The sequence below is a fragment of the Gossypium raimondii genome, chromosome 6 (assembly GCF_025698545.1).
Source record: "Gossypium raimondii isolate GPD5lz chromosome 6, ASM2569854v1, whole genome shotgun sequence".
Taxonomy (NCBI): domain Eukaryota; kingdom Viridiplantae; phylum Streptophyta; class Magnoliopsida; order Malvales; family Malvaceae; genus Gossypium; species Gossypium raimondii.
This window is the reverse complement of record NC_068570.1, coordinates 51,131,682-51,158,763: the sequence shown is the minus strand read 5'-3', so window position 1 is coordinate 51,158,763 and position 27,082 is coordinate 51,131,682. Positions and strand designations below refer to the sequence as shown.

Sequence of the window (27,082 nt, the reverse complement as noted above, 5' to 3'; positions counted from 1 at the left end):
AGTAAGAAAAATCATTTCGATTAAGTTTTAATGTTTATTGTGTGATTGAACGACTGTGTGGAATTTTCGTTACGAAATTTTATTGTTTGGATATCCGAATTAATATTTAGGACTAAATTGAAATAGATGAAAAATGTGTGTTCTAGTTCATAAAGGTACTTGAGTGGAATGGGTTTTTAAATTAGAGGTCCCAAAATGGTAATTAGACCATTGGCTAAACTGTTGGACAAAAATGGACATCAGATAAGTGACATAGGATATTTTTAAGTTAGGGGCATTTTGGTCATTTAGTAATTAAAAGAATTAAAAAAGCCAAAATCAAAACAAAATTGTGTCCATCTTCAAGCTATGGCCGAATGTTGCATGAAGAAACCATGGCTAGGGTTTTTCAAGCTTCCAAGCTCGATTGTAAGTCCGTTCTTGCCCCATTTTAAATGATTTTTACGTTTTTGAAATCCTCGTAACACGATCTCTCTATTTTTACCATTTATTTGAGCTAGGGTTGAGATTTGAAATTTTACCCATATGTGAAATGCTTGAGTTTTGATGTTTAATGTTAGAATATGAATATTCGGTGTGTAGTAAACGACTTTTACTAAGTTATTTTCGATGAAGTTGTCAAAAAAGACTAATTTGAAAAAAAAATCTGTAAAATGTGTGTAAGTGTGTGAATAAATGGAAATTGTGGACTGTTATAGTTATGAAAATGGTTCGGCTAGGCATTAAATATAAGGAAATTGAATAAAAATCATTTTACGAGCCTAGGGGCAAAAGTGTAACTATGACGAAGTTTAGGGGCAAAAATATAAATTTTGCCACAATGTGAATTTAGACTAATTTGAGTAGCAGGATGAATAAATGAGTTAAATGTGTTCTTATAGATCAAAGAAAACGAGATTCGAACTTAGAACGGGGGGAAAACAAAGAATATGACGAATAAGTCCTTTTCACCGATTGTGCCACCGAGGTAAGTTGTATGTAAATAATGCATCGTTATTACTTACGTTATCATATTTTATTATGTTTTATGAAATGTGGCTGAATATTGAATGAAATTGACAAGTATCGAAAAGTGAGAAATTTCTCGGTTGAACATTAGGAATAGAATAGGATACAAGTGACATGTCATTAGCGACTCAAGTGTGGTACTATGTGACGGCCACTTTGAGAAGAGATAACTTGATCACAAGTGTGGTACTATGTGAAGGCCACTTTGTGAAGAAAGATAGCTTTGGTCACAAGTGTGGTACTATGTGAAGGCCACTTTGTGAAGAAGGTAGCTTTGGCTTCAAGGGTGGTACTATGTGCAGGCCACCGGGTATCTGTTATTATTCCGATGTGTTCAACGGGAAATGACTAAGTGTAAACAAATATGACTATGTGATGAATAAGTGCAAGTATTTGTGTGTAAACTTATAAGCAATGTACTCAATTTATGATCGAACTTTGGTAAGATTGATACGGAGTAAGTGTTACAATGAAAGTTATTATAAAGAAAACATGAAAGAGTGAAATTTAGAAATAAAATAGTTTTGGACAGAAACGGTTGTGTGACTTTGAAAAATCACCAAAAATGTTGGAAACTGAATTAGAAGTTGAATAAGATATGAAATTAAATATTATTTAGTCTATTTTATATAAAAGAAACGGTGTAAGTAAAAGAATTTCATATTATGAGATATTAGAATTTTAGTGAGACAGGGTCAGAATGATTTCGGAATCTCTAATCTGACTTGGGAAAATCATTAAAAATTGTAAAAACATAATTATGGGTTAGAAGTTATATGTTTAAAATCCTGAATGAGTATATTTTTAAGAGAAACAAATGGGAACATCATCTGAATCCTGTACGAGGAGATAATTAATTTTAAGTGAAGAAGGGTCGGAATTTTTAGACAGTAGAACAGGGGAAACTTTAAAGAATAAACTGTACATATTGGCTAAACAAAAAATTCTGAAAATTTTATGGTAAAAAGATATGTGAGTCTAGTTTTGGGGAAAATTAGCGGATCTTAATTTGGAGTTTCGTAGCTAAAGATATAAATAATTTAGTGACTGTGATTTAGGTAGACAGCTTGAGATGAACTTGAATACATAGTGGAACTATGTGTAATTATGATTGAAGTATCTTAAGAACATATTGTGGAGATTTATAAAAACCTATAAATAAATCACTTATTATTTACATACGTAATTACTAAGCTATAATGCTTACTCCCCCTTTCTTTCTTTTTCCCATAGTGTCACAAATGCTAGCTCGAGTTGGAGGTCGTCGGAGATTCTATCACACTAACAAGTTATTGATTGGTATTGTATCAACGATCTTCAAGTATTTTTAAGTCTATGGCATGTATAAGGGTTTGATTATGTGTGTATATGTTATTATGGGTTGGCCTAAAATGTTGGCCTATAATATTTGATAGTTCATGTAATACCCCGAAAATTACTACAGTAAGAAAGTAAGATAATATCCTTGGGAAGTATATTATGACATATTAATTCATGAAAGGATTAAATTGCAAAAGTGAGAAAAGTTTTGCTGCCCAAGAGTAAATACTCAAAATTTTGAGGGGTTAAAGTGTAAATACAAAAAATTTGAAGGACCAATAGTGTAAATATTTAAGGGTGGAATAATCTAGAAACTAAGGAAAATGGATGAATTAGGACCAAATTGAAAAGGTGAATAATTTTGAAGGACTAAATTGCAATTTTACCAAATTAAGTGACGACTCAAGGATGGAATTTCAAAAGATTATAAAGGGCAAAATGGTCAAATAGAGAGAGAGAATTCTAGAAGGTAATGATGATGTTTGTGATATTTTTAATTAATTAATTAGATAAATGTTATTTAATTAATATTGTATTAATATTTTAATATTATTTTATTATTAAATGATGAATATAAAAGGGAGAAAAGATGATGAAAAATCATCATCTTTCCATGCAACCAACGTTAGAAGAGAAGAGAAGAAAGAAAGTTTTGCTTTCTTTACAATTTGGTCCTTTCATCAAAAATTCACTATTTTCACCTAGAAATCAAAAGAATTTCCATAGCTTCCAAGAGAGAAAAATAACAAGGAGACAATGGGGAGCTATAATGTCAAGTTAGATTCAAGAAATAGAACCTGGAGGAGAGATCAAATCAAGATAAAGATTGAAATCAATAGCATAAGATAAGAACATCAAGATTTCAATATATTTTTAAGTTTGTTATTGTTGAAAAAGTATGGAAATGATGTTATAGTAGAGTTTTATTAAATAAAGTCTTATGTTCTTGATATATTAGTGAAGGGAAATAAGTGAAAATGATGGAAATATTATAGAGAAAGGGAATAAGGGAGTTATAAATTTAGTAATCAACATCTTGCACTAAAATAGTTTTAGACAGCAGCAATAGGTTAACTTTGAAAAAGCACCATAAATTGTGGAAATCGAATTAGAGGATGAAAAAAATATGGAATTAAATATTATTAAGTCTTGTTTCTCATAGAAGAAACGGTGTAAGTAATTGAATTGTAAATCACGAGATATAATAAATTTTGTGAGACATGGTCAGAATGAATTCGGGTTCCCCTGTTCTGACTTTGGAAAATCATCAAAAATTGAATAAAAATAATTATAGGATTAAATTTATATGCTTAAAATCCTGAATGAGTCTATTTTCAATAGAAACAAATAGAAACATCATCCAAATTTTTACAAAGAGATAATTAATTTTTATTGTAGATGGGTTGGAACTATCAAACAGTGAAATAGGAGAAACTTTAAAGAATAAAATGTACTTATTGGCTAAACAAAAATATTGAAAATTTTATGGTAAGAAGATATGTGAGTCTAGTTTTATATAAATTTAGTATATCTTAATTTTAAGTTCCTAGCTCAATATATAAATAATTTACTGACTATGACTCAAGTGGATGACTTTGAATTAATATATAAATAAATGATGGATTTATAGATAATGTTACATATAAGCATATTACACATTAAGGATGTGGAATGGAGAGGAGGAGGAGGAAAATAAATGATTATTCAACTAGCATGATTTTTCATTAAAATGGTCAATTTGCATGTTTTAGGTTCAAGGACTAAATTAAATAAAAGTAATATTTTAAGGGTAAATTGGTAAAAATGTCAAAAGGGACCAAATTTCAAGAAATAAATTGTTTTATTATTTAAATTAATAAATTGAATGAAATATTAATTTAGATCATGATTGGGTGGGAATTCAAGGAAAATAGAAAATTACCAAAATGTCCCTAAATTTTGGTATTTCGCAATTTAGTCCAGTAAGTTCGTGTAACTTGAATTATATTCTTAAATGCTTGAAATGTATGTTATTGGTGTGAATATGATTTGAATATTCATTGTATGAAAATTGATGAAACATTGATATATTTGATAAAAAGGGGAATAATGCATTGAATGAATGTATGAATGTTTATCACACTATCCATTAATTCTATCGGTAATTTTGGATGTTTTGATTCTGGTTATAATGACATGTATGAGTTAAATTGGCCAACGTTAGCTCATTAATGTTTTGATTTTGATTGATTTTAAATATGAATGCTTAATCAAATGAAATGTCTGTAAATTAATTTGTAAACTCCGGTAATGCTCTATAACCCTATTCTGGAGATGAATACGGGTCAGGGGTGTTACAGTTCATTTTGAAAAAGGCCATTGAGGTTAGCTAATATTAGTTGAGCTATAGGTTTATGAATTTGTATTTTGTGGATGTGCAAGCTTGCATGACTTGGTTGAATGAGTATGTGATGATTAATTATGGAAAATGAAGCACGTGAATGGTTGTGTGAAGAACACGGCCTTGGACACGAGTGTATGCCCCTATTTTCAAGAAATTATCTAATTTTTTTCCAAAATTCTCGGTCTAGTCCCGGACCACTTCCAAAGTATGTATTAGGCCTTGTAGGCCCTATTTAGAGACTCAAAGATAATACGTTTCCAAAGTATGAAATGTTATGACTCGATTTAATACGTTTACAAGTGTGTGTGTTCTGGTAATGCCTCGTACCCTATTCCAGCGTCGAATACGGGTAAGGGGTGTTACATTTAGTGGTATCAGACTTATGGTTTAGTCGGTTCTCGGACTAACATAGCGTGTGCAAGAGTCTAGCTATACATGCCATATGTGAACTATGATAGTGTGATATCTCCCGACTCCGATGAAATCATTTTGTTAAAGTAGAGATGCTTTCCAACCGAGCTACCATCGATAATGCTAAAAGGGGATAAGTAAGTTCGTATAACTTAGTGAATATATTGATCTGCTTGAATTGATCTTTGTGAGTTGCAATGATATGTATCTGTTAATGGATACAATACAATGGATTAACCAAAATTTGAGGAATATGGATAAAATGTTATCGTTCCGATTGAACATTGCATTTCGATGCATTAGAGTGACTTTTTGCAGTGAATAAAGTGAAAATTTATCTTATGATGAGCTTATTATGATTGATTGATATTCATATGTGAAATGTGTTACCAAAATATTTGAAAATGTGTTCATGATGAGTTGAAGCCTAGAGATGTATGAATCAGAGTATATGCTATTATGTTGATGTTAAATGCTATACTGTCTATGTATATGTATGAGAGTCAAAACTTTAAAGGCTTTACAATCTTCACCCCTTACCGGTATAGTGTCATATGACGAAATTCATGAGATTTATATTGACTAAGCTCACAAGTGGGGAAACTAAAGAGTTCAGTGGTGGAATAATTAATGATGTGATTAGAGATGGGAATGATTTAGCAAGCAAAGACTGTTATGAGAGAGATATCAGATTATTCTAAAGATTATTTGGAATGCACAAAGCCATAGCTAGAGAATGAGTTAATTTCGGTTAAATCGACTCATTCAGGTATGATTTCTAAAGATTGTATTTACTGGGAATTCTTCTAAGTTGATTTTTTAATGAATGAAATGTTATGAGATTAGTGATGACAGAATTAGTCAAAAGAATAATGTTTGAAAGGTATAGATGTTTGAGTATAATAGTTACAGTTGAGCAATTTACGACTCTCTCTTTTGGGTATAATAGTTACAGTTGAGCAATTTACGACTATCTCTTTTGGGTATTCTATGTGTTTATATATTCTCAGAGGCATTTGTAATTTCTCATTTTCTGATGAAAGTATCGTTGGTTTGATTGATCTATGATCGGCATTCCACTATCTTCTATTGGTATTCTATTCCGTTACATCTGAGATAAAAAGTTGATAATGAATTCATATGAAACTATTCTTCTGTTTCTTCTGGTTGTTGTTCTGTTTACATCTATATGGAAAATGTATTATCTCTGTTACAATTTACTTTGGAATGTATGAACAATGTTTCTTTTTCTTCTGGTTTTCTCTAAGGAATCGTCAGGATCTCTATTATTTCATATGAGTGGTGTTCTCGGACATTTAGTATGGTCTTGTATCTCGGATTTCATTATCTCAATTTTCTTATCATCCTTATTTTAATTTATCAAGTATGGCTTATCTTTGAAGTTGATATCGGTAAAAGTGTGGATTATGACAATCAAGTTTAAATTGTATACTGATTTTCTTTCCTCGTAATTTTGATTGTTATCAGTGATGTACTATTGAACGATTGGAATGTGTTTTATTACTAGAATGTAAAGTGATGGTTCATGTTTTCATACGGTTAATGTCACATGTTCCCTAATTTCTAGAATTAAAGTATCGAATGTCATAGAAATATCTGAAGTTAAGATAGTGTTAAAGACTTGATCTATTGAAAGATCGCGAGTAGTTATTGATTAATCTCTGGGAAAGCAGATACAATCACAGATGTTATCGGATTGTGATTGATCGTTCGTGTACAGATTTCTTGTTTAACAAACCAGCTGAGTAAGATTTTTCCTGGGACTATTCGATTATGCAAAGTATCACTTTCTATTATTTCGGATTGAGATTCGAAGGCTAAATCCAAAATATGGAAAGAGCTACAGGAAACTATGAATATCCAGTTACATCTTGGCACGGTAATACACCTGTAAATAGGTGGTAAGTCTGAGAGAGTAATTCAAAACTTTGATGATATACTCTGACACGATGTATTAAAGTTTAAATGTGACTAGAAAGATATACGAGGTTGAATTGATTTGTGATTCTGAGAAATTAGTGGAAGTGATTCATGAGAGTTGAAAGCAATTCCTTCTGGTAAGATTTTCAAGGACAAAAATCCCTAAGGGGGAGAGTTGTAACAGCCCAATTTAGGGCCTAATCAGACTAGTGGTTTCGAAACCACAAATTCATAGTAAGAAAAATTATTTCGATTAATTTTTAATGTTTATTGTGTGATTGAACGACTATTTGGAATTTTCGTTGCGTAATTTTAATTTTTGGATATCCGAATTAATATTTAGGACTAAATTGAAATAGATGAAAAATGTGTGTTCTAGTTTATAAAGGTACTTGAGTGGAATGAGTTTTTAAATTAGAGGTCCTTAAATGGTAATTAGGCCATTGGTTAAATTTTGGACAAAAATGGACATGAGATAAGTGAAATATGATACTTTTAAGTTAGGGGCATTTTGGTCATTTAGTAATTAAAAGAATTAAAAAGTCAAAATCAAAGCAAAATTGTGTCCATCTTCAAGCTACGGCTGAATGTTGCATGAAGAAACCATGGCTAGGGTTTTTCAAGTTTCCAAGCTCGATTGTAAGTCCGTTCTTACCCTGTTTTTAATGATTTTTACGTTTTTGAAATCCTCGTAACACGATCTCTCTATTTCTACCATTTATTTGAGCTAGGGTTGAGATTTGAAAATTTACCCATATGTGAAATGCTTGATCTTTATTGTTTAATGGTAGAATATGAATGTTCGGTGCGTAGTAAACGACTTTTACTAAGTTATTTTCGATGAAGTTGTCAAAAAAGACTAATTTGAAAAAAAAATTGTAAAATATGTGTAAGTGTGTGAATAAATGGAAATTGTGGACTGCTATAGTTATGAAAATGGTTCAGCTAGGCTTAAAATACAAGGAAATTGAATAAACATCAATTTACGAGCCTAGGGGCAAAAGTGTAACTATGACGAAGTTTAGGGGCAAAAATGTATATTTTGCCACAATGTGAGTGTAGGCTAATTTGAGTAGCAGGATGAATAAATGAGTTAAATGTGTTCTTATAGATCAAGGAAAACGAGATTCGGACTTAGAACGAGGGAAAAATAAAGAATATGACGAATAAGTCCTTTTCACCGATTGTGCCACCGAGGTAAGTTGTATGTAAATAATGCATCGTTATTACTTATGTTATCCTATTTTATTATGTTTTATGAAATGTGGCTGAATATTGAATGAAATTGACAAGTATCAAAAAGTGAGAAATTTTTCGGTTGAACATTAGGAATAGAATAGGATACAAGTGACATGTCATTAGTGACTCAAGTGTGGTACTATGTGAAGGCCACTTTGTGAAGAAGGTAGCTTTGGCTACAAGGCTGGTACTATATGCAGGCCACCGGGTTTTCGTTATTATTCCGATGTGTTCAACGGGAAATGACTAAGTGTAAACGAATATGACTATGTGATGAATAAGTGCAGGTATGTGTGTGTAAACTTATGAGAAATGTACTCGATATATGATCAAAATTTGGTAAGATTGATACAGAGTAAGTATTACAATGAAAGTTATTATAAAGAAAATATGAAAGAGTAAAATTTAGAAATAAAACAGTTTTGGACAGCAGCGGTTGTGTGACTTTGAAAAATCACCAAAAATGGTGGAAACTAAATTATAAGTTGAATAAGACATTAAATTAAATCTTATTAAGCCTATTTTTATATAAAAGAAACAGTGTAAGCAAAAGAATTTCATATTATGAGATGTTTGAATTTTAGTGAGATAGGGTCAGATTGATTTCGGAATCCTCTAATTTGAATTGGTAAAATCATTAAAAATTGTTAATAATTATAGGTTATAATTTATATGTTTAAAATCTTGAATGAGCCTATTTTCAAGATAAACAAATGGGAACATCATCCGAATCCTGTACGAGGAGATAATTAATTTTTAGTGAAGAAGGGTCGGAACTGTCAGACAGCAGAATAGGGGAAACTTTAAAGAATAAAATGTACGTATTGGCTAAACCAAAAATTCTGAAAATTTTATGGTAAGAAGACATATGAGTTTAGTTTCAGGGAAAATTACCATATCTTAATTTGGAGTTTCGTAGCTCAAGATATAAATAATTTAGTGACTGTGACTCGGGTAGACAGCTTGAGATGAACATGAATACATAGTGGAACTATGTGTAATTATCATTGAATTATCTTAAGAACATATACTGGAGATTTATAAAAGCCTGTTAATAAATCACTTATTATTTACATACCTAATTACTAAGCTATAATGCTTACTCCCCCTTTCTTTCTTTTTCCCATAGTGTCACAGAGGCTAGCTCGAGTTGGAGGCCGTCGGAGATTCTATCACACTAACAAGTTATTGATTGGTATTGTATCAACGATCTTCAAGTATTTTTAAGTCTATGGCATGTATAGGGTTTGATTATGTGTGTATATGTTATTATGGGTTGGCCTAAAATGTTGGCCTATAATATTTGATAGTTCATTTTGAAAAAGACCATTGAGGTTGGCTAATATTAGTTGAGCTATATGTTTATGATGTTGTATTTTGTGGATGTACAAGCTTGCATGACTTGGTTGAATGAGTATGTGATGATTAATTATGGAAAGTGAAGTACGTGAATGGTTGTGTGAAGAACACGGCCTTGGACACGGGTGTATGCCCCTATTTTCAAGAAATTGTCTAATGTTTTCCAAAGTTCTTGGTCTAGTCCCGAACCACTTCCAAAGTATGTATTGGGTCTCATAGGCCCTATTTAGAGACTTAAAGATAATAACTTGAAAATTTTTAATATGGATAAAATTTTATGACATGGTTTAATACATTTAGAAGTGTGTGTGTGTTCTAGTAATGCCTCGTACCCTATTCCGGTGTTGAATACGGGTAAGGGGTGTTACATTGTCGTCGGTTAAACTATGGTTAACCCTAACAATTTAGCATGAAGGACTTGAGAAAGCTAACTTTGTTATAAGTATTCGTATCCTAAGGGATCAAAAGAACAAAGTGATAGCATTATCACAAGCTTCATGCATAGACAAGATATTGGAACGTTATGCAATGGCCGATTCAAAAAAGGCACTCAACCCTCTTTATCATGTTTTGATATTTCTTTGGAAGACTTCTTAAGATAGCGAAAGAAAGATAATACATGAGAAATGTTCCTCATGCTTCTACAATAGGAAGTATGATACTATGTAATGTACACGTCCAGATATCTACTTCGCGGTAGGGTTGGTGAGTCACAATATGTATACTATGTAATGCACACTTCCAAGACACTAACAAACAGTCAAGCATATAACCAAGTATTCATAGAAAACGAAGGATTATAAGCTTGTGTATTCCAGAGGAGATCTTACTCCTATCAGTTATACCAATTCTAACTTCCGAACATGTCGAGATTCATGGAAATTGACCTTGGGCCGTGTCTTTGTCCTAGGCGATAAGTCTATGGTATGGAGAACTGTAACACCCCTAACCCGATCCGTCGTAGGAATAGGGTTACAGAGCATTACTGGTAAAAATTTTAACTTAAAACAATCAATTATAACCATTTGTATAAAACACATTATAGCTCAATCAAACACAAGCATATCGTCCCTTTTTTTAGCCCTCGAGGCCTTAGAAACACTTTAGAAACAATTCAGGACTAAATCAAAAACCTATAGAATTTTTTAGAGAAGATGAAAATTTTCAAAACTGCAAGGATCATACGGCTGAGAGGCACATCTGTGCCTCATGCCATGTGGACATTCGAAGTAGGGACACACGGTCGTGTCCCAGCCCGTGTCCGTACCCATGTAACTCACTGACTTGGGTCACACGGCCAAGCCACACGCCCGTGTGCCAGGCCGTGTGCTAGGCCATGTAACAACCTGACTTGCAACCCTTTGAAAGCAACAGGGGACACACAACTATGTCGCATGGCCGTGTGTCATACATGGCTGAGAAACACACCCGTGTCTTTGTCCGTGTGGACAAAAAATAGGTCATTTCCAAGCCATTTTTCTCACCCATTCAAACACATACCTACAACCAAATTTCCACATATAAACAAGCCTTTAAATTGCACTAATAACATGCATCATCAAGCTACCCAATTAAGGTATATAAACATACAACTAATATGCCTAAAATACACCTCAATCACAACAATTAAACATGTACAATTATATACACAATTTGGCCAAATGTTCAACTAACCTTTAGCTAAGTTATTGCCAAAACATACCATTTTGTTTACCTATCAATTTCATACCAAAAGTACCAAATATACCAATTAACATTAGCATCATAAAACATATATGCCAACTACATGTTTCATACCAAAATGACTGTGTTCAACTTCCATCACCTAAGCATCAAAGAACTATAAAATCAACCATCATAAGGTCACACACACATATATATATATATATTAACATAACAACCATTACAAGGCCCAAATATATATATGCCAACTTAATAACAACTCCTTCACAAGAAAATTCCATAAACACAAGCCAAAACAAATGGCTACATCATCAACCCAAAATACCTATACATGTGCATATTTAACCAATTATCACTTAACTTTTTTCCATGCCAAAACATAACATAATTGATATATAACCAACATACCATATTAGAATCAAAATCTTTCCAAAACATACCAAATCTTGACCATGTTGAGGTCAATTCATCATATATCACTTTAACCATTCAAACATACCTGGCTAAATTGCAGAAATACCAAAGTTTAGGGGCATTTCGGTGATTTTCCATTTTCCTCGATTTTCCATCTGCTCTTGATCTAAATTAATAATTTCATTAAATATATTAATTTAGACAATAAAAATTCATTTTATGCAATTTAGTCATTTTATTTTTTTACAAAATTGCCCTTAAAATTTTACTTTTATTCAATTTAGTCTTTGAGCCCAAAACATGCAAATTAACCATTTTTACCAAAAATTGAGCTTAGCTAAATTTTCATGGTATCCAAAGAATCCCATTTACGCAAAAATTTCACATTAAATCCTTATACTTTTATTAATTTAACAATTTAGTCCCTAATCAAAAAATTCATCAAAAATCACTTAATAAAATACTTTTAAATATCAACCAACATTTTAAATTCATAATTTAACATCTAAAGTCACAAGGTTCATCAATTGTAACATTGAAAATCTTTAACAGATTCAAAATCGAAGGTACGGGCTGGTTGGACCTAGTTGCAACGATCTCAAAAATATAAAAGTTATTAGAAACGAGGCTAAAACGAACTTACACGCACACAATGAAGTTTAGTCGAAGCTTCAAAGCCTTTAACATTGGCTTTCTTCTCCCCAATTTGGTGAAAGAAATGACTTGGAAAAGATTATACAAACTTTGTTTTTTTAATTTAATTTAATTAACAAATTACCATTTTGTCCATTTAATAATCATCAACTTTTCATGCTTTTAGCTGCAAAAATCATCCACTACATTCTTAAATGGTCTAATTACCATTTAAGTCCCTTTTCCTTTATTCAATAAACCATTTAATCACTCAAATCAAATAGTGATCAAATTTTGCATCTTTTACGATTTAGTTCTTTTTAATTAATTAACTATCGAAACGTTAAAATTTCTTAACGAAACTTTAATACCGCCTTAATGAAACTCCGTAAATATTTATAAAAATATCTACGACTCGGTTTATAGAAATGAGGTCCCGGTACCTCATTTTCTAAAATCACTTGACTTTAGGGTCTTACCACTTGAACTTAATTAATCATTCAAAAAGCATAAATTACCATATCAAAAACCTTTTTAAAACCATATTCAACTCGTAAATATTAAATAATAGTATTTACAAACTTACACGTCGAATTTGGTGGTCCCGAAACTACTGTTTCCAACACCACTAAAAAATGAGTTGTTATAAGAAGCGTCAAGTAGTGTTGTATTGTTGACTCTACAATGGAGGTCGAATAATTGGCTACTTCTGAAGCAACAAAAAAATAAATAGGGCTTTGGAAGTTCCTTATGGATCTCACAATCGTTTCTGGTATAAAAAAACTATCACACTGTATTATGATAATAGTGCAGCCTACCTAACACCAAGAAAACCGAAAACCACAAGAGGATGAAACACATTGAGAGAAAGTATCACATAATAAGGGAGACAGTAGTAGACATAAAAGTGGATGTAGTCAAAGTCACATCATAGGACAACCTTCCAGACCCATTTACCAAGACTCTAGTAATTAGCAGTTTTGAGAAACATGTAAAGGGCATGGGAATGCAAAATATGACTCATCTACTTCACTAGGGCAAGTGGGAGACTATTGGATTTAGTATCCTAAATGTAGTATATTTTTCTTTGTACACTTTTATCTTTCAAACAAATTGGTTTAATAAAATATCCATCGATTACATTAATATTATTTGTATATTTTCCTCAACGATTTTTGCACATAAAACTAAATGGAAGCAAATATTAGCTTATTAATACCTAACGTTTAACTTATACTGCAACACCCATTAACCCATACCCATCACCGGATTAGGGTTATGGCGTATTACTGTACAATCCAGAACAATCAATAACAGATAGCATCAAGTTGCCAAATTAATTAACAGAATTTCATAATAAATCATATCAGAGTAATACATACATTTATGGGCCTTAACTCGAGTCTACGAGGCCTTAAAATTTATTTAGAAATAATCAGGGACTAATTTTGGAACAATTTGGAACGTTCAGGGAAAAACTGAAAATTTTCACTACAATGGTCATACGGCCGTGTGGCTGTCCCATATGCTTGTTTGCTACTATACACGCCCGTGTTCTCACCCATGTAACTCACTAACTTGGGTCACACGGCCGTGTGCTATCCCGTATAAACCCTGTACCTAACATGTTCAGGGCACACACCCATGTGGGCTGCTCATGTGTGACACACGGCCTTGTGATAACCCGTGTCCCAGGTCATGTGTGTCCAAAAGTTACCTAAATCGTGTTTATTTTTCATCCAATTGCATAAATATCTAAACCAATTCTCAACACAATATTATAAGACTTCAAAATGCATTCCAATGACACCCAAAACATGTCAAAACAAACATCCTAAGGTCTAACCAATGTGCCATCCATGGCATCACATTTCAAGTACTTTACAACTCATTTCCTTAACTAAGTTTACAAGTTACAAGCACATTCAAATAACTTGTCTTCTATCTCAAAATGTTATACCATGAAATCAAGTATGCACCTCACTTAGCTACTTATACCACATCATTATATGCACATTAACAACAATACCAATAAGTACTTATGAACCCTTACAAACATAATCAAATTCTCCTATTACATGCCATATAAGCCAAGATGTATTCAAAAGCTACCAAATGATCCTTGGATAATGTGATTCTTTGAGTTGATCCGATCTCCCAATCTACAAAACGTATCTACAAGAAATAAGACAAATAACACGAGTAAGCTTTCGTAAAGCTTAGTAAGTTAGTCGATTGAACCGTAAAGCTTACCAATCAAACATAATAATAATTCAAATACAAGATTAATGAACAGAGTTCCTATCAACGAGGTTATTATTAGAATTCCTATTAATCACAACTCACAATAGGTGAGAATTGCTCAATACAATAATACAAATTAGTTTCCACTTTTCAATAAATTTTCAGAGATCAATAAAACATAACCCGATGAACCAAATAGAATAACATTGACTACTCAACAAATACTCGTATATCCATTTAATTCCTTAAACATCACAAACATAATTAGTTAACATAGTTATATACATATATAGCACACACCAAGGCATAAATATTCATTACAAATTATACTAGTCAACACATTCATCTCACATTCAATCTTATGATACATATCTCACCCAAAACATATTACCTGAATAGCAAAAGGTTGAAGGATGCCATAGTGTCTTTCAATCATGATCTTATTCGTCTGATTCATGATGCCATAGCATCTTTCAGCTATATTCTTACTTGTTAGATCGTGATGCCATAGCGTCTTTCAGCTATGGTCTTACTCGTTAGAATCGTGATGCTATAGCGTCTTTCAACTATGGTCTTACTCGTTAGAATCGTGATGTCATAATGTCTTTTAGCTATGGTCTTACTCATTAAACTCGTGATGTCATAACGTATTTCAGCTATGGTCTTACTCGTTAAAATCGTGATGCCATAACGTCTTTCATCTATGGTCTTACTTGTTAAAATCGTGATGCCATAACGTTTTTCAGCTATGGTTTTACTCGTTTCTAGTATGATGTCATAATTTCTTTCAACTATGGTCTTATTCAATTCCGGTATAATGTCATAATGTCTTTCAACTATGGTCTTATCCGTTTCATTCAAGCTAGCAAATTTGATTCACGTATATACACAAATAGATAATAATTCATCAAAACAATAACTAATTGAATTACTAAGTTACGAACTTATAGGACTAATTTGCAGTAACAGTTCAAAGTATCTCAATCAGTGATCGACGTCGTATCAATTCATTATTTCCATTTTCAATTACACACATCAATATAATCTAACATTATGCAATTAGGTTCATATAATACATTTAAAAATGTACTAAAATTAAACTGAACAAACTTATCAGACTAAACTGCAGCAACGACAAAATATAGGGAATATTTTGTAATTTTCTCTTCCTCGATTTTCCATTTGTTCTTGATTTAAAATAATAATTTTATTCAATTCACTAATTCCACAGAAAAATTAACTCATTTTATGCAATTTAATTTTTTATAATTTTTTACAAAACTGTCCCCAACATTTTACTTTTATTCAATTTAGTCCTTAAGCTCAAAACTTGCAATTTAACCAATTTTCAGTAAAATAAAATTCAGCCGAATGGTCTTGGGCCTCATTACAGCCCATAATTCCAATTATTTCACCTCAAGTCCTAACTTTTTTATCACTTTAACATTTTAGTCCTTTAACATTAAAATTAACAAAAACTACTTTACAAAATAGTCCTATTTAACAATCGAACTTAATAATTCATCATAAAACTTCAAGAATATACACAACACATCAATGGCAAAATCCACAACATTTAATAGTTTTACAAATTAGCCACTGGATTAGCTAGATCGAGCTAATACGAGCTCAAAAACATAAAAACTATTAAAAACGGGCAAAATTTACTTACCCAAATGAAGAACTCAACTTGGCCGAAGCTCTTTCTATTTTTTTCTAAAGGTTTCAGTCTTTGAAAGAAAGAAATTTAAGAAGATCAAGTTACTTTACCTTTTAATTTATTATAATTTTTTATTTTTTATTAATTTACTAATATACCCTTCATTATAACATTTAAATTTCATATTTTCTTAGCCATTACCATCCACTACAAGCACAAGGGTCTAATTGCCCTTTAGAACCCCCTTATTAAACCTTTTAAACTAATAGCAATTGACTTTTATAGCTTTTATGATTTAGTCTATTTTCTTTAATTATTAATTAATTAGGATCTAAATGCAATTTATCAAAATCTAGATAATTCCACATCAATCCTATCATTAGGGCATTTAAGGATGGTCCAATTATACCATTGGTCCTTCAATTATATTAAATTCCAATTAAACAAACTTTTTTTTTCAATTTAATCTTAAACTAATTAGGACTTAATGAATAAATAACCCAAATGTTAGTGGAATGATTGACATCCACCACCGCTTGGAATTTTTTACCATGGTTTGATCACCATTTTGGTCCCTTTAGTAATTGAATCTATAACAATTCACTTTTGTCTCCTTTACAATTTAGTTCTTTTATTGAAATTAAGCAATAAATCATCAGAATTACCGGACCAAACTTCAATTCACATATATTATGACTCTGTAAATATTTGATAAAAATATTTACGACCTTAAATAACAGAAACGGGGTCTCAATCCTTCATTTTCATAACCCACTTGACTTTTGAGCCGAACCACTTGTACTAACTTTTAATTCAATAATTAAAATTCATCAAATCAAAATTCAATATAAAAATTATTATAGACTCGCATAATATAAATACTAGTTATATGAACTTACTCGTCAATTTTGTAGTCACGAAACCACTGTTTCTGATACCACTAAAAAACGGGCTGTTACAAATACTAAGTTGTATTATGTGGTCAGATCATAATACAGAAAGACAACTGGTATTAGTAGATAATCTAAACATGTATTAGTCTAGTCGAAAACGAGCAAACCAATTGAAAGACTAATATGCTGTCTGTCAGGTCCAATTAAGGAGAATTTTTCATCTTGACCATTGGAGTGGATGACTCCTAGAAGATAGAGGCACAGATGTGTCTGGCTATATTAACAGTATATTGGACAAGACCCAAGTAGAATAGATCCTAAATCAATTTATGAATTTATTCTCTTGTGACGTTCATAAAAGGTCATACATTAATATTGTGTGGATGATGGATTGTGTATGCGTGACTCCTATACTTTAATGTATATAAAAGCCTGAGTTCAAATAGATAAGGAATTGAAAGCTAGTGCGTTAGGTATACGGCTTGTACAGTATGTAGTGTCATTCCACAATAGTGGAATTCATAGCCCAACTAAAGTGTAAATGATATATTCTCATCGACATTACATGATAAATGAAAAGTAAACGTAGCAACGAGTCATTTTTCTTTATGATAAATGATTTGATTACTATTTGATAGTAATTGACTTTTCATGAAGAAAGATGTAATGGTTACCATGATATAAAATAGGATCATATTAGGAGAACGAATTTATCCAAAAAGATTAAGAATATCTCATGAGGGTAACACACTTATAACAAGGTCATTAGACTAGCGCTTATTAAATAACTTTCGTAATTGTATATAATTAGGGATAGCTCGGTTATGATATTTAGTGGAATAACTTTACGACTAAATAAGTTTATAATTAATAGGTGAAAAGTTGGAACTTAATTATATATGTCCAATCGGTCTCTCCACTAGTTCGTTAAAACCATAAAAGAATTACATGTAGAACCAAATGGATAAAAATCAATGAAAATGATGAAGTAAAAGAAATGGATTATATTCACAAATGAATGTGTTTTCTCGTTAAGTACAAAAATGACTTGAAAATTAATTTAAGGTTTTTCAAATTATTATTTAATCATAATTCATTAAATAATTGAAGTTCGAAAATGAAATTAAATTAATTAGTCATTATGAATCTTTGAATAAGGAATTAAATATATTTCTTAATAGATTCTTTTATAGTAAAATTGTTATAACTTTAATGAGATTAGAATTTGGTTGAGAAAATTGTTAATTGAGAAATTAATTTAATTAATATAATAAATTTAATAAATAATATTTACTTTGAGAAATAGAAAACAAATATTGGGTTGAATTAAATTATAAAAAGTTTAGTCAAAAGTTCAGGAAGCACATTAACTAGACCCAATACATGAGAGGCCCAATTCCTCTCATACCAAAAGTGAGGGGCAACAATCCTAGTAATATTTATTAGGTTGTCCCGCCCACAGAATAGGAGTGTATTTTCTATTAAATAAATATTATTTATCAATGTCTTGTTCAACTAGTATTCTTGTATCTCTCCTTATAAAGAGATGAGACTAGTTAACCTAAAATACACACTTCACAATTATTAGAGTTGTCATTATTCTGCCAGAAAATAATTGTAATTTATTTTAAGTAAATAAATTACCACTATTTTCTGGGAATTACAATCTTTACTGGTTTTTATAGAGAGGGATTAATTTCTTACTAAAAGTGATAAATTCGTTTCATTTTTGTGATTCGGCTTGTGTTGCTCAAGCCCACACTCGGCACAATTCGTGGTACGAGAATAGCGAAGAAGGTCGTTTGGTTGAAAGTAAGGACCGACTTGAATTCGTCCCGCACAATACATTGGTATTATTCAGTTGGAATTTATTACTATAAATATCTCAAATAAGCTCAGTTTTGAAAAAAAGTTAAACTTCTGCTGTGTAAGCCCAATTTTACCCGGGCCTGGCAACCAACCTAAACAGTCCATTTTACAAAAAAATAAAAATAAAATAAACCCAAACATAAAACCATTACGAGCCCAATTATAATGTTGACCCAACAAGCCCAAACTACCTAGACCTAACCCATTAAACCCAAACAGCCCAAATCAGAAAAAATTAGCCCAATACCCGAAAACAAAAACATGAAAAAACCCTAGCTCCTAACCCTAGCCGCCGCACCCTATGTTTGCCGCCTCACCTGCCACCGCCACCAACTCTGCCCACTTGCCGCTTCTGACCAGCCACCACTGTCTGCCCCACTTGCCACCGCTCACTTGCTCCACCCCCCATCAATCACTTGCAAGACGAAACAAACACGCAAACAGTAAAAAATGTGTAAGAAATCGGCTATAAAAGCCGAATGTAAACTCTGTAAAAGTCTCTCTCTTTTTTTACGAAAATGAAATAAAAATACAACACTTTCAAGGTCATTTTTTTTTCCGTTTTAGATACTTATTAAGATTATATACTCCTATTTTATTTACTTTACTTTTTTTACATACACGAAAATATAAAAAAAAGGAAAGAGAAAAGAAGCCTACCGGAGTCGATCCGCATCTTGGTCGTCCGAGGCTCCTTCTCCAGTGCCGAATCGGTTGTTAAGAGGACTGAAGGTCCTTTTTCTTTCGTTTTGGACATTTTGAGGCCGGATCTGGGCCAGAGGGGGTTGAGATCTAAAAAAACACATTTTTTTAATCTCGCCGGCCACCATGCACGGCGGCATCGACGTCGGCGACCGGAGCCAGGCACGGTGACCGCCGGTCGGAGCTAGAACTGGAGGAGAGAGGTTTTTTGGAGAGAAATTTCAGTTTTTTTTAAGGGGGAAGGGAGAAAATGATTTTTTTTAAAAAAAGTGGATTTATATGGGTGTATAAAACGACGTCGTTTTGGGGGACGACCCGCGTGTGACCCGACCCGGAAATCAGATCCGCGTGTTTCCATGCTAATGGGATATTTTCTTGGCGAGTCCTTCCGCTTCTTTTGTGGTTTTCGATTCTGTCCTTTTTATTTTTCTATTTTACCACATAATTTTAATTATTTTTCAATTCAGTCCTTCGTATGCTGACCTCCCCCAGTGAATGACACGTGTGCAGATTTGGGTTTTATTTCCTATTTGGACGTCGTTAGTTGTCACGCATATCATTTTGGTCCTTTTTCTCTTATTTGTTACTAATTTGCCCTAAATTAATTATTTTAATACTGTTATTATTATATAATATCACTAATATTGTATTATTATTACTATTATTACCAGGTACTTATGTATACCTTTTAATTCCAAGTTTTATATTATATATATACATATACTTTATAATATATATAAATACATGCACATATTTTACAATTCGTACGTACACATATATACATCCTTTATGTTTTATAATTTTTAAAATTCACATGTATATACATACGTTTTATAATATATATACATATACATATATATTTTGTAACTTATACATATACACATATATATGTCTTTTATATTTTATAATTTCAAAATATATATATATGCTTACATTTTTATGATATATACATACGTACATATTTCTAATTTTTATAAACATGTATATACACGTACTTTTATATTTTTTTATTTCATAATTTTATATACATATATATGTATATACATACTTACATATATTTTATATAATTTTTAAATATGTATACGTACTTATATTTTTCACATTTTCATAATTTTATATACATAAATATATATCTTTTTACATTTTTATAATTTTATTCATTTTCTTTATTTATTTATTTATTTATTTATTTACGTTTCCATTATTATTTTGAAAGAATTTTTAATTTTATTTACTTATATACTTGTTATTTTGTATGTTATTGATTTGTCCTTTTATTTAACTTATTTTTGTTGCTATTGCTCGTATTATTTATGCTTACATCATCGTATTCATTTTTGTTTTGTTCGCTTATTGACACCGTATTTTATTTCTACTATTTCGTGTTAGATTAATTTTATTATGATTTCTGAATAAGCAAAATATCGTGTTTAGATTCGAGAAGGTCATACCCTAACTTACGGGGTTTCAACTTTCACAATAAATCTAAATACACGAATCTTTTCAAACTCAAGTTTTAAACGATCTCGAGAATTAAGAAGAGATCATGTCCTAACTTATTGGGCATGATTCCTTTTTTAAATCTGAGATAGCTAAATATCTTTTAAATAAGTAAATTTTAGGCATTCATTCGTGCATCGGGAATTCAAGACATTGTGTCCTAACTTACTGGATATAATTTTCTTTCTCGATTAACGTGAAATATATCTTTTTCCCGAAATTTTTAACATTTCAATAAAGGATCGTATTTTAAATCTCTTTAAAGTTTTCAATCTTCAATACTAAGACATTAATTAATCAACTAGGTACCAATTTTGGGCGTTACGAGGGTGCTAATCCTTCCTCGTACGTAACCGACTTCCGAACCTGTTTTTCTGAATTTCGTGGACCAAAATTGTTGTTTTAATAAAATCAAATTGTTTATTAAAAATAATCACTTTTCGAGGTCACCCGATCACACCTCATCAAAAAGGATTGGTGGGGACTCCCGTTTTCGTTTTCGTTTTCAAAATCCAAGTCGACCCCGTTTTATCAAAAAAATGGTGTCAACATGCTGTAATTGTAAAATCATTTTCTTAACTGATTTTTCCAACACTTTCTTGCTTGAATTAGAGTTCTTCAAAGATTATTCTAAGCCAAATAGCTTGACAAGCATAAAGAGTAGCAACAACAAATTCAGCTTTTGTGTTTGATAATGTGACAATGGTTGCTTCTTGGATGACTACAAAATAGTTATTATGCCAACTATAAAAACATAGCCTAAATTGCTCCTTCTACCATCCTTGTCACCTTATGATGGCTATTAGTGAAGCCAATCAAATCTAACATTTCACCATTCTTATAGAAAATACCAAAATTCTTGGTTCCTTATAGGTAATGAAGTATTCTCTTAGCAGCTAACATGGGTCTTTCAAATGGGTCATTTAACTACTAATAAGACTCACAAAATACATAATGTCTGGAGTTATAGCAATTAAATACATCAAGTTGCCTACAATTTGCTGTAAAAAGTCTTGTCCACCTTCTTCCCATTTCTCTTTTTATTTAGCTTCAACCTAAACCCAATTAGAGTGTTGATAGATTTGCAACTATTCATCTTGAATCTATCCAAAATTTCTCCCACATGCTTCTTTTGGGAAAAAAAATTCAATCATCAGATTGCATCACTTTTAGACTATGAAAATAGAACATCTTCCCAAGATCTGATGTTTCAAACTCATCCATCATAGACGTTTTGAAACCACCAAACATGGCTATATCATTCCTAGTAAAAGTAAGATCAGCAATATATAAACACACCATTAGCATTTTCCCATTATCTCTAGTTTTAACAAAAAGTGTGTGCTCATATGGACGCTTTCGAAACTCCACTTTTATTAAAAAAAAAAAAGCCTCAATATAACCATACCAAGCTCATAGAGCTTACTTTAATTTATATGGAGTTTTTTTCAATGTATAAACTTTAGGTTCTTTTCCATCCTTAATATACTTAGGGGATTGTTTAAAAAAACCTCTTACTTCAAGTATACATGCAAGAATGTCGGTTTGACATCCAATTCGAAGCTAGGCCAAGAATTTTTTGTGGCTAATAAAATCACCAATTTGATGGTGTCATGTGTCATAACGTGCTCAATGAAAGCTTAGAAAGCTAGATATGAAAACCTAAAAGAGTAGAGTCACCCCTAACCAATTTGAGTTATGTCAGTTAGCCATGTATCGCTTAAAGTTTTAAGACTAATCCTCAGACTAATTTAAGAAAAATCTTAAAATTAAGACTCAGTCTCATTATCAAAATCTGGGGTTGGGAGTAAAATTACATGTAAAAAAGATTAGAACACCCTTATAATGCCTAATTAACAATAGTCCTACAAGATTTAGTATTTAGGTTTCTAACTTAAAATTTTCAATTTTGACTTTAAATTTCCAAAGTTTAAATCTAAGTAAAACATAAAATGCTATGAGCTTAAAGCAAATCCTAAAAGAATTTAAAACTTAATTCTACTTAAAATTTTAAAATTCTAGGATTAAAATCTAATTTCATTTGAAATTTAACTAAACTTGTTGATGAAAGAGATTTTAAAACTTGAAATTCTAAAATTTAGCCTCTAATACAATAAAAGTTTAAAATGAAAATTACTCAACTTTAAATAAAATTAAGATCTAGAAAGTTAAAAAAAAGTAAAAATATTGCCTCGTCCCATTAAAAAGTGTCCATAAATCGAACTGGGCCAAGTCAAAGCTTAGTTTCAAAAAGAAATCCAAACATAGGCCCGAGCGTAGCCTAATCCATCCAAAAAATATTAAATATATTTAAATAATAATATATTAAATATATATTAAATAATAATATATTAAATATATACTTTTATATTAATATTTGTATATTTTATAATATAATTTAATTTAAATAAAAATTAAAAATCAGACTGACCCGAACCAATTTGAGGTAAAAAAGACCTATCTACTCCCAACCCGATCTATTAAAATGTGTCCATAAGCCGAGTGGAGCCAAAGCTCAATTCCAACAAAAATTTCAATCCTAAACCCTAAAATTCAAAATGTTTTAAGTACACCCTAAAGTATTAAGATTATATCTATTAGCTCCTTCGTTATTAAAATTATTAATTAAAATCATTAATTTAACTATTAAAAATATACTAAACCTTATGTGATATAATTTAAAATTAAAAATTAAAAGAATATAAAAATATTACAACAAAACTTTTAACCGTAAAAACTAAAAATAAAATAAAATTGAAAAAGAAAAGAAAAATCAACAATACAGCTTAATAAAATAATTTTGAAAACCTCAAAAGTATATATTTTTATATTCACTTTTCTTTGTTTTTCTTTAATTTATGCTACATAAAATTAGGATATAACCTCGTAATTAAAATATTTTGAAATTTAAAACTAATTTAGAAGGTGGGTTATAGTTTGTTGCAATTAACTCTTTAAATAATAATATATTAAATATATAATTTTATCATTTAATTTAAATTCGGATTAAGCCCAACCAGTTCTAATCCCATCCCAACCCAGATCAGGCTGGGTTGATGGCGCCTGACAGGCAGGTGGTCTAGACCCACTCCATGCACAGGACTTACAGATCAATGCTGAAGTAGTGTGAAACATTTATGCTTTTTCGTCACGAGAAGAGAAGTTTCCTCCCATTGAGACAAAATCCAAAACAGTTCAATTTACTTCTCGATGATTAATGATACCCTCTAAATAAAAAAGACCTCAGATAGAACACGGAAGTATGTGCTGAATATACAAAAGCACCAGAGCATGGCAAAATCTGGGTTTTACACCCTCACTTGAATCTCGAAAACAAGGGTATTGGAGTGGAGAGTCCTAAGCTTATCAGCTTCATTCTTCGGCGCTCGACTGATGATCAGCTAATTCAGACAAATGACTTTTTGATTCCCGTCATCGGAGGGCATTAATAAAGGCCATCAATGAATCTACATCTCTCTTCTCCGATGCATACTTTATCGGCTTAGACGAGTGTTTGGGGAAGAAAAGTATGGTTGGGAAGCTTCCCAACTGCAACTCTGTTTTTGCATACTCCTTTTGTTCACCATCAGCTCTGAATTTAGCTACCTTCACCCCGGAGCCTGCCAGCTTCTCCGCCAGTTCAACATAAGATTCTTCCATTTCCTGTTCAAAATTCATACACTCATCCATCAGATTAAAGCCAAACAACCAACATTTTTTTCAATTAAAATTCTGCATAGTTTGAAACAGGGTTTACCTGGCAAAAACGGCACCATGGGGCATAGAGCACAACAAGCCACGGCTCTTTTCGGTTCTCCAATCTCGCCAAATTCTCAATTCCAGTCCTGCTCAATGTGACCAAGCTCTGGCTATTGAAAATGTCACTTGGCAGTACCATTGGCATGGGAAGCCCCATTTCCGTTGCCATTAAGTTGGGCTGCACTGTCTTGTTTCAAATTTCCTTTATGTAAACCACACTCCTTGGCCTTAGCATCCTCCCACCACCACCTTCCTTCCCTCTCATGTTGTCCCGGTAGAACCGGCCTAGTGCACGGCTCGCAGCCAATAGACACATATCCTTGGGAATGCAAAGTATTTGCAGGCACATTCATCGCCCGAAGGAAATTCCAAATGTCCTTACCATCAACATTGGCGACTGGGTTCCACTTCACCAAGCTACCAATCCCACCATCCAATCCTTCAAAAACAGGATCCACTTGAACAACAGGAACCTCCGATCTAGTCCCTGGAGACTGATCTTTCCTCTGACCGGTAATCCAAGCACGTAACCCTTTGAGTGCTCTCCTCAAAGGCCTCACTTTCCTGACCCGGCAACACTCTTGGTGCCCATCCTCGTAAAATGAAAATAACCCTTTGCTCCTCACCAATGCCTGAACTTCAACAGCATCTGGAAACATGTATTCCATACGGATTCCATAATGTTTCTCAACCTCATTAAAGAATCGATAAGTTTCTGGGTTCAGTCTTCCAGTATCAAGGCTGAAAACTCTAAATGGTCTACCAGTCAATTTCGCATACTCAATCAAAGCAACATCCTCCGCTCCACTGCACAAATTCAAAACATAACGAAAATTCCCATTTTCAATTAACACTCAAATTTTCCATTAAAAGAATGATCTAGTAAATCTTAAAGTGACAGTTGGACTAACACATTCACCATTTTATTTAAGATCTTGCAGACAAGGAGAATATTCCATGAGATGCTTTGGCATACAAATTATTCACTTCTATTACTAATAGTACTAAACGCGAAGCATTTTTGAGCTAAGGGTTACCTGAAAGCGATGGCAATGTCGTTTCCGAATTTCTCTAAAGCCTTATCCATAATTTCAAGTGGAGAAGCGTTGTCGAGTTCTTTAGCCAATTGCTCGAAATCCTCCACCTCTACTTTTTCCGATATTTCTGTTGAATCAACCAAATAATTAAGCCCGATTAAACCCTTTTCAAACCATCAAATTTAAAAAAATTAGTTCTTTTTTGAAGATTTACCTGGAGCAGCGATGGTTGCTGCTAAAGGAACGATGGAATCATTACGCTTTGGCTCCGCATTTACGGGCTTCACTGCGCAACGTCTTCGAGACAGACTCACCGTTGCATGACGATCTGCTAACCGGACTGCACCAATTTGTGGAACTGCATACAGCAAATTAAAAAAAAAATCAATAAACTTAATTAACCCAAAAAAAAAACGAAATTTTCAGAGGAAAAAAAAAAGAAAAATACAATTACCTTTGAGATCAGGGGAGGCACTTGAACGAGGAAAGCTAGAACCAGAAATCGCAGTTGAAGAAGACGATGAAGTAACAGCAAACGCCATTCTCAAACCCCAAAAAAAAATGTAATCTTTGTTTTCTCAAAAAATAAAGAATCCGTCTTTGTCTTTGATGTGTTTAGCGAAAGGCTTAAATAATAGCTTGATAAACTGGTTCATTGAACCTGGACGTAATTTCGAATATCATCGTTTGCTTACGTGGCTGATTTTGATTGGATGGAGGTTAATGTATTCCCTCATTGTTTCTTCTTAGATTATTTATTCTTTCTTCTGGTCCTTCTTTAAGGTCTAATTTATAGAAGGTCCTATATTATGCCTTTTTGGCATATTTAGTCCTTCTATCATAATTTGATATTTTCAGTTCCACTACTTTAGAAATGTGTATTTTCAGTCTTGAGATCAATTTTTTATTAATTCCATCAAATAAGTTCACATGGCTTATTTTTAAAAACATTATTTAAATTAGCATTTTTATACCATTGGACAAATATGATATATTTTTCTACTTTTTTCTTTTTCTTTTTTAAGGG

The 27,082-nt window shown here is 31.9% G+C and overlaps 1 protein-coding gene and 1 long non-coding RNA gene across 2 annotated transcripts; both read right to left on the bottom strand.

Moving 5' to 3' along the window:
• Nucleotides 1-19,087: 19,087 nt before the first annotated feature.
• On the bottom strand, nt 19,088-20,004 carry LOC105772236 (uncharacterized). Its single transcript, XR_001126655.2, has 2 exons — nt 19,718-20,004; nt 19,088-19,472 (listed from the first exon to the last, which is right to left on the bottom strand). It is a non-coding gene; the product is annotated as an uncharacterized LOC105772236 (long non-coding RNA).
• Nucleotides 20,005-24,432: 4,428 nt separating this feature from the next.
• Nucleotides 24,433-26,673, bottom strand: LOC105773448 (5'-adenylylsulfate reductase 3, chloroplastic). The gene is given in 6 exon segments (XM_012595370.2): nt 24,433-24,922; nt 25,017-25,145; nt 25,147-25,825; nt 26,056-26,182; nt 26,270-26,413; nt 26,510-26,673. Coding segments are annotated over 6 exon segments (1,398 nt in total). The 5' UTR covers nt 26,598-26,673; the 3' UTR covers nt 24,433-24,691.
• Nucleotides 26,674-27,082: the final 409 nt, after the last annotated feature.